Source organism: Spizellomyces punctatus (genome assembly GCF_000182565.1).
Source record: "Spizellomyces punctatus DAOM BR117 chromosome Unknown supercont1.14, whole genome shotgun sequence".
Taxonomy (NCBI): domain Eukaryota; kingdom Fungi; phylum Chytridiomycota; class Chytridiomycetes; order Spizellomycetales; family Spizellomycetaceae; genus Spizellomyces; species Spizellomyces punctatus.
The window spans coordinates 36,327-44,517 of NW_015971550.1; the positions used below are offsets into that span (position 1 = coordinate 36,327).

Genomic DNA, 8,191 nt, shown 5'->3' on the forward strand with positions numbered 1-8,191 from the left:
AGTACTGAAGACCTTTGACAAAGCCTATTTCTTGGTGCTTTCTGTCATCAGCCATAGAGATTTCTGCTCCAGGGAGAGAATGAGTCACCAGTTGTGCCTTCTTGACAAAGGACTGTGACACATAGAGTTGGTTTGCCCCATTATCCAGGAGAATGGTTACTGGGATTCCTTGGATTCTACCTTGCACAGTCAGCAAGTGACTCTGGGGAATCCTTGGCCCTTTGGGGGTACTTAAAGAGTATGGAGCCACCTCTACTACATGGATCTTGCTTTCTTGGTAGGTGGCCTGGGTGGTCTGGGGTTCTGGGGTTCTCTGGGGTTCCTGGGTTTTCTGGGGTTCTAGGGTTCTCTGGGGTTCTGGGGTTCTCTGGGGTTCTTGGGTTCTCTGGGGTTCTGGGGTTCTCTGGGGTTCTTGGGTTCTCTGGAGTTCTTGGGTTCTCTGGAGTTCTGGGGTTCTCTGGGATTCTGGGGTTCTCTGGGGTTCTGGGGTTCTCTGGGGTTCTGGGATTTTCTGGGTTTCTGGGGTTCTCTGGGATTCTGGGATTCTCTGGGTTTCTGGGGTTCTCTGGGATGCTGGGGTTCTCTGGGGTTCTGGGGTTCTCTGGGGTTCTGGGGTTCTCTGGGTTTCTGGGGTTCTCTGGGGTTCTGGGGTTCTCTGGGTTTCTGGGGTTCTCTGGGATTCTGGGGTTCTCAGGGGTTCTGGGATTTTCTGGGTTTCTGGGGTTCTCTGGGATTCTGGGATTCTCTGGGTTTCTGGGGTTCTCTGGGATGCTGGGGTTCTCTGGGGTTCCAGGTAAAGTCCATGGATAGTTAAAGTCTCAGGGGTGGTTTCAGGTGGGTCCAATAGGTCCAAAGGTTGAATAACAGGAGAGTGTACCAGGTGGTGGGTGTCAGGGTTTTGGTTCTTGATATCTTCCCCAGTAGAGGCAGAACCTCCATCTTCTACTGAGTCTGCTTGCCATTTCCCTGCTGCTTGGTCTTCAATGGGCAGAGGGGGGCAATATGGCCTGGTTTTCTGCACCTGAAACAGGCTCCCTTCTTTCTGAGCTCAGTCTTCTCAGCCTCAGTGAGTTTGGAGAGAGGCTTCCCAGCATTGGTGGATATACTATCTATCTCCATAGGGACTACTCCAGAGTTCTCAGCCTTGGGGGAGTAGTAGCTGGTGGCCTGGCTTCTTTTCTGGTAGCTGAACTGGATCTGGTCAATCCTATCAGCTGTTGCTGCAGCTGTGGCTAAGTTGATGGTACTGGTGGGATTAAGCTCCAGTTGTTCCTGAACCCTGGGTTTAAGCCCTCTGATAAACTTGTCTAACTTTTCAGCTTCTGACAAGTCATCCACCTGAAGGCATAAAGTATTGAACTGGTTCAGGTACTCCTTTACTGAGCCTTGTTGTTTGAGCCTGGCCAACTGGTCTCTTGCTGCTCTGGTGGCATTTGCTGGGAGGAAGTTCTCTTGAAGGGCTCTCTTGAACTGGTCCCAAGACTGGATTCTGAGAGGGGATCCTACTGGGTGGTTCTTGACATGGCTTTGCCACCAGACTTCAGCATGGAGTTCCAAGTAGGTGGTGGCTACTAACAGTTGGCCTTCTGGTGATAGATCTGCAGCTGCCTGGAAGTACTCTTCAAGTCTGAGGAGGTATGTCCTAATCTCTTGGACATTCCTGTTGCCTTTGTAGGGCTTCAACTTGCTTTGGAGGACTTTTACCAGGGATTTATCTACTCTGGGTTCATACTGAGCAGTGGCTGGTGTGGTGGAGTTCAGCTGCTGGAGCTTTGCTTGATAAAGCTCCTGCCTGACCTGGTCTATGTCAAGCTCAGCAATGGTGTTGAAGAGAATCTCTTCCTGGCTGGTCATGGTGGTAATGGGGTGGAGTCTTGGGTAGTTACAATATTACTTGTAACAACAACAATAGGGTGGGTCACAGGCCCAAGAGATGCAATGTTACTTGCAGTCAAGATAGGGTGGGTCACAGGCCCAAGAGATGCAATGTTACTTGCAGTCAAGATAGGGTGGGTCACAGGCCCAAGAGATGCAATGTTACTTGCAGTCAAAATAGGGTGGGTCACAGGCCCAAGAGATGCAATGTTACTTGCAGTCAAAATAGGGTGGGTCACAGGCCCAAAATATGCAATATTACTTGCAAGTACAACTGGTGGGGAGGATACAGGGGGACTCTACAGCTTCTTCACAATCCCACAATAGAAAAGCTCTATCTGTTTTATCAGAGCTTCTGATGCTAACCAAGTGGTGTGTCTGGTAGTAGTTCTGGAGGTTGTGCTGGGGGTAGGTTGGTGGTATGGGGTGGTGTGGGCTGGTCTGTAGGAGTCCTTGAAGGGGGTTCTGGGCATAGGTTGGGCCTGGGATAAGAGGCAGGGGTCTTCTGATATTACTCAGAAGGACTAGGGCTGGGTCTGGGGTCTGGGGTCTGTTGGTCTTCTGATATTACTCAGAAGGTCTAGGGCAGGCTCTGGGGGTCTGGGGATCTTAGCTTCTAATCTCTCACAGAAGGTCTAAGAGTCTGGGGTTGTTGTCTAAGGTGGTGCTACCATGTAACAGGCTAGCAGGGACAAGAAGACAACAGAAAACTAGGGAAGACTTGGTTACTACTTGTTATTCTCCTTTGAGGGGCCTCAGAGAGGTCCTCTTTTTATAGACAAAAGGGGCTGACAAATGCTATATCCTAACTACCCAATCAGATCTCACCCACATCATCCTAAACTGTTTGTCAGCCTATTGCACCATTTGCAGCCAATCAGAACTCATACATGTCATCCTAAACTATTTGTCAGCCTATTGCACCATTTGCAACCAATCAGAACTCATACATGTCATCCTAAACTATTTGTCAGCCTATTGCACCATTTGCAACCAATCAGATCTTGTACATGTCATCCTAAACTATTTGTCAGCCTATTGCACCATTTATAGCCAATCACAAGTGAGACAAGTCATCCTAAATACACTGTGCCACTTGATTAAAAGGGGCAGATGCTAGTGTGTCAGGATACTCATCTAATTTAGCCAGAAATGGCTAAATCTGCTTATTTATCTAATTCTGGTCAAATGAATGCTGACACCATCAGCAAAGTCATGTGACCACTAGTTTGGAACCACATCTAACCAGTATAACCATAGCACTGACAGAAGAATTCTGTCACACAAATGGGTCGAAGATGATAGAGGGTCAAATGTCTTCCAATTCCGTAGTGTGTGTGGTAGTCTCAGGTGGTGCTACCATGTACCATCAATCGACCAGATTGCTCTAGTCGACATTTTCTGGCAAATCATTGGGCCCTGCAAGAGGGCTGTATAAAGACTTTGTTGTTAATACAAGAGAAAGGGAACTATTGATAGTTCCTCACGTTGCTAACTAGGCTAGTTGTTCTTCTAGTTTTTCCTTGCTTCTTCCTTTTTGAGGGGCTTTGGAGCAGCGCTCTTTTATGCTTGCTCCCTCCTTTGGCAGGGCGTCAGCATGAGATTTCCCACCTCCGCCAGTGCAGTCCCTCTTGCACCAATCGGAAGTGATTGGCGCTAGCAAATAAAGGGACAAATAATCTTCTAACTATGGGGCTGCCATGGAACCGAATGACTTTGACAGGTTGTCAGCGTGGCAGGGCTTACATAATCTAACTACTGTTACGCACTGCGCCATACTTTGGCCATACATGGCTACATGATCACTATGGCTATATATGGTGATATGATGATGAGACACGTCGCAAAAATCTAAGTTTGCACTTGTGTGTGAATACTAAAGGACAGGTCTACCTTACAATAACTGCTACAAAAAATATATTATTTATGCCTCTTTCAATGCCTCCAACAACCCACTGACCATTAATTTGTCTCCCTTTATGATATTTCCTTTTTCCAAATAAAGATTCATCAATTTCAACAATTTTTCCAGGGCCTCCAATTTTCAAGCCTGCTCATTGTGATATAATTAAAATATTGGCACAAACTTCTCTATATATATCATACCATTTTGGTACAGTATTTTTTGAGTTAATAGATGCCTCATTAAGGACATGATGTTGCTGACTTCTCTGACACCATTTCCACATTATAATTAATGCCTGGTCCACTTTTAGCTTGGTTTTATTGAAAATAGAGTTATGCCTAATAGATAGGCATGTGCTGCACTCCTTACACCTCCATCTATACCCATCTGTATGAGTATAATCCTTGATTTTAGTCATAGGAGCACTCTTACATGCTGCCATAGGACAACTCATGCACTTAGCTAATAAACCCAGGTCAAAACACAGAGATAGTAGGGTACTCTCATATGTGGCAATGGCATTGTAGAAGTCTTTGTCAGTCTTCAATTGTGTCATTGTCTATATTTTTATTGTCAAAAAGGCCCAGATCTAGTGTTGCAATGCACATGATCAAGATCTGGTTGACAGATCTTGTCTGAATCCCAATCATAAATGAATTACATAATGCATCTGATCATGTGGGATCATGACAGTCCCCTATAATGGGGAGTACCCTGAGGTAGTTTACCACCATTGCCTGATAAAGTTGTGAAGTTGTGAGCTCCTTCTTGCCTGGCATGATATGCATTTGCACCAGTTGGATTCACTGTGTTCTGGGATCCCCAAATATGCCTTTCACATCTGATACAATACCTATAATTACAATTTATTCATTCCTAGGTTCTCGGATCTTCAGTGGCAAACACAAGTCATATGGGTTGCAACCCACTACTTGAGCCCCAAAAGTAACTGTACTATAACACCATGTCAGAGAGGTGTCCTTTCCTTTGGCACATAGCCTCACAATTATAGTCCAAAAACAAGGTATCATGAATTCTAAATCAAATCCAATGAACCCAAGGCAGTGATGATTGGGAGCCTCGAGGTTTTCAACTGTTGAGAATGTGATCCTAGGGCAGGCCTGTCAGCGTTGATGACACTGGCTATAGTTATTTCTTGAAAAAGTGACGATCTGCAGCAAAGTCTTATAATACATAGGATAACTCGGCGTGACCTGGAAAACACATCACTGCGCATGAGGGTGTCAGAGTCGGCCACCCCAGCTTCCATATTCCTCAGCTTTACAATGAAATCACTTGAATTATATAGGTATATGTAGCTGAGTGCGCTACGACAAGCAAGTGAGGCACAGTGATGCGTGCAATTATATACACGGAATGCGTGAAGGTCTGAAATAAGTGTAAAAGATAGGGCATAATCAAAGACTTTTTACAGGATAAATGCATAATATAGAATATAGAGAACTGCTTCAATAGATATAAATAACAATACGCTGCATCTTCTGTATTTTCCGGTCTTCTGTCAAGTGCGTTGCGCGCATGCATTCCCACTAGTGAAGGTTAGGTCGTAGTATAGCTTGTTCGAACCCATGTAATACAAAAGTAGCGAAAATATGTAACTAACAAATACGGATCGTAAGATCCGCGATCGGGTGGGTGACGAACAATAATGATCCTCGAAGGCCCTTAGATTTGCATTCGGGGTTAACCAGTAGCACATCTTCGCCTTTTGCGCTTCCATGACCAGTGTAAAAGATGGAGAAATTTGATCTTCACGATGTCGTCCGAGTGTGCGAGACCTTACCTAAAAGCAGGAGATTCTCCGCAGTATCTGGTTCAGGTAGTTATAAGAACTATTGTGACCAGTACAGCGAAAGCTATCGATGTGATGAGCTTTATTTTTGCAGAGTTTATCGATATCTGGAATGACTTGACTGAATATCTGGAGTCAATCTTGATTAGTCAACGTGTAAGTACTGTCCTGCCGGACATCATATATGTGTGCGAGGAATAGCAACTAATTTCTGTGCAGTCTACCACGTTTCCAGGGTTCGGCTTCTTCCATGTGAAGAGATTGAAGAAAAAGACTGGTGATATGGAGAGGATTTTGTGTCCTCTCTTTTTCCCATCCCGAATGTGGGGAAAAGTTCCTGGTTATGATGTGAAGAGGCACTCGTCTGCTCTTGAAGGTCATGCGGTACCTAAATGTGCATAGAAAGAATGGCGTACTAATACGACTGGTATCGAACAGGTATACCAGCGCCTGAGCTATTTAACTTTTCAGGAGCTGCCAGCCGTTGCAAACGTAGTCGAGAAACAGTCGACCTTGCTATGAAGGACCTTGTTCATGCCCTGCTCCGCATATTGCGAAGAGGATCTACCGTCATTCTTCGCTTTAAGGGCATCGGCAAATTGCATTTTCGTCAGGGAACTATTCGATTCATGTTAGTTGAACAGTACTTTCAAGTAAACCTGAAGAGAAAAGACGTGGGCAGCTGTATTAACTTCATCTACCGAGTCAGATTTTCCATGGACTTCCTTTCCAACCTCAACGGTGCCGTGTCTTCTGATAAGCTTCTGCTGCCTTTTGACGGAAAACGGTATTGTACACTCTGACCTTTCATTTTGTGAACGAGCGGCTCACCAATTGATTCACTACAGAGATGATCGGAAAGAACCAGCGTCTTGTTCCGACCCTCCGGCGAGCAACGCTAAGCAAAGGACGGACATGGACGACCAAGAAGATAAAGCGAGCCTTACAGACCCGCCGCTGAAATTAAAGAAGCTTTCAGAGAGCCTACATCATGGAAACCCTCCTGGCCCCACGCTAACACGTCCTGATTCCACTGCATCGCAACGTACAATAAAGGACGACCAGGGCTACCTTGCGGTGCCTGCTGGAGTAGACACATGGGTAGGAGGAAAGAATCCGCAGGTTATCACAGTAGAGGGAGACAATCGTCCTTTCAATTTTTTGATCCGTTCAGGTAACGCAACTGCGTGAATGCTTCTTCCAGCCATTGAGGATACAAGAACTAACCCAGTTGGGGCTTGACTATTTTCATAGTAGGCACTCACACGCACGCCCATTCCGGAGATCGCCTTTGGAACGACGAAAACTGTCCTATTTGCAGGCATCGCAGTATGCCGATTGTTGATCTCAGGGAGCAACGGGCAAGAAAAGAGAAAGAGCAAGATCGTCTTATGTTGCACCTATCCCTGGACTTGGACAAAGAATTTGTTCTTAAATCGAGGGTAATGAATTATCTTTTTGTGGTCGATAGATCTGTTGTAAAATATCCCTGCTCAGGCCAACAAACAAGCAAAGCTGGAGACCACTATGTCCACTGCGGAATATAACCGAGCGAAGGCGGCGGAAAAGGTGAACGAAATATGCTACCCAAAAATCTATCATGCCTAACAACTTGATCTCCAGGAGGTGATTCGTAAAACAGAGCAGCACAAATTACCGGTAGGAAACCTTTTTGAAGATCGAGAGCTTGGACCCGATGTGCTGGTGCACGGAAGGCTTATTGCAGCCGGTCTACAAGAACAGGTAGGCTTTAACATCCGCATGCTGTGATTTCAAAACCTCACAAATGGCTTCCAGATCGCTGCAAACCAACTCAAAAAGGAGCATGAAAGAGTGCAGAGGGACTACGAGAATAAAGTTCTGAATCAGCGGTTATCGAAAGAGTTGAGTTCATGCCTTTCAGTTAAAAGCGCGATTACCAAGTTTGGAGGGTCCTGCGCTCCTCTCCCTTTGTAGTTACTTACCGCGTGGTGGTTCAGATTGTCCACGGCTGAGATTGAGTCCCACATTGAGAAATTGAAGCGACGCCAGCAACAACAAGATATTCTCGCAGAACAAATCAGAAGTCGCCAGCAGCTTCAACAGCATTCTCCTGAGCCTGCGCTACCAAATCCGTTTGCTCGAAGTGAGAATTTAATGTACCTGTATCAGAAGGAGAAAGCGAAGCAGCTGTATCAGGAGCAATTGGCAATTATTAAACAGAGGAGAGAGTACGAAGCACGAGTTGCGGACATGGAGCGTCAGCACTCGCTAGACAGGTTGACGATGTCACGTCATGAGTATGTCCAACGAGCAATCGCATTAAGCCGACAGAATGGCGCGAACAGCTAACATTCACTATAGGTTGGAAAAAGATCTTCGTAATATGAAAAAGGCAAATTACGAGCAGCGAAAGTCACTGGAAGCGTATTGGACAGAACAGCTTAGATTCAAGAACAGATTACAATCCAAAGTGTAGACGTAGACCTAGGAGTATTGTTAGTCGACTGATGATTGGACCGGGATTCGCCGAGCAACCTGTGAATAAGCTAGCGTGGATCTTTGCGACAAGTTGTTTATCGCGTTTCATGTTTCTATGTTGGCGACATGTTATCATT

At 45.6% G+C, this 8,191-nt stretch overlaps 1 protein-coding gene across 1 annotated transcript; it reads left to right on the forward strand.

Moving 5' to 3' along the window:
- Positions 1-5,449: 5,449 nt before the first annotated feature.
- Positions 5,450-8,126, forward strand: SPPG_06987 (uncharacterized protein). Its single transcript, XM_016755168.1, has 12 exons — positions 5,450-5,621; positions 5,689-5,750; positions 5,814-5,970; positions 6,033-6,225; positions 6,304-6,381; positions 6,443-6,768; positions 6,849-7,036; positions 7,092-7,163; positions 7,218-7,337; positions 7,392-7,477; positions 7,574-7,873; positions 7,938-8,126. Exons 1-12 carry the CDS (start codon positions 5,537-5,539, stop codon positions 8,050-8,052), a joined length of 1,782 nt encoding a protein of 593 aa, XP_016605552.1. The 5' UTR covers positions 5,450-5,536; the 3' UTR covers positions 8,053-8,126.
- Positions 8,127-8,191: the final 65 nt, after the last annotated feature.

Bases quoted from the DNA above. Each gene is read 5' to 3' on its own strand.
- SPPG_06987 (XM_016755168.1), top strand. From the start codon at position 5,537: ATGGAGAAATTTGATCTTCACGATGTCGTCCGAGTGTGCGAGACCTTA. The intron at 5,622-5,688 runs GTAGTTATAAGA...TTATTTTTGCAG, and splicing joins CTCCGCAGTATCTGGTTCAG to AGTTTATCGATATCTGGAAT. The intron at 5,751-5,813 runs GTAAGTACTGTC...ATTTCTGTGCAG, and splicing joins CAATCTTGATTAGTCAACGT to TCTACCACGTTTCCAGGGTT.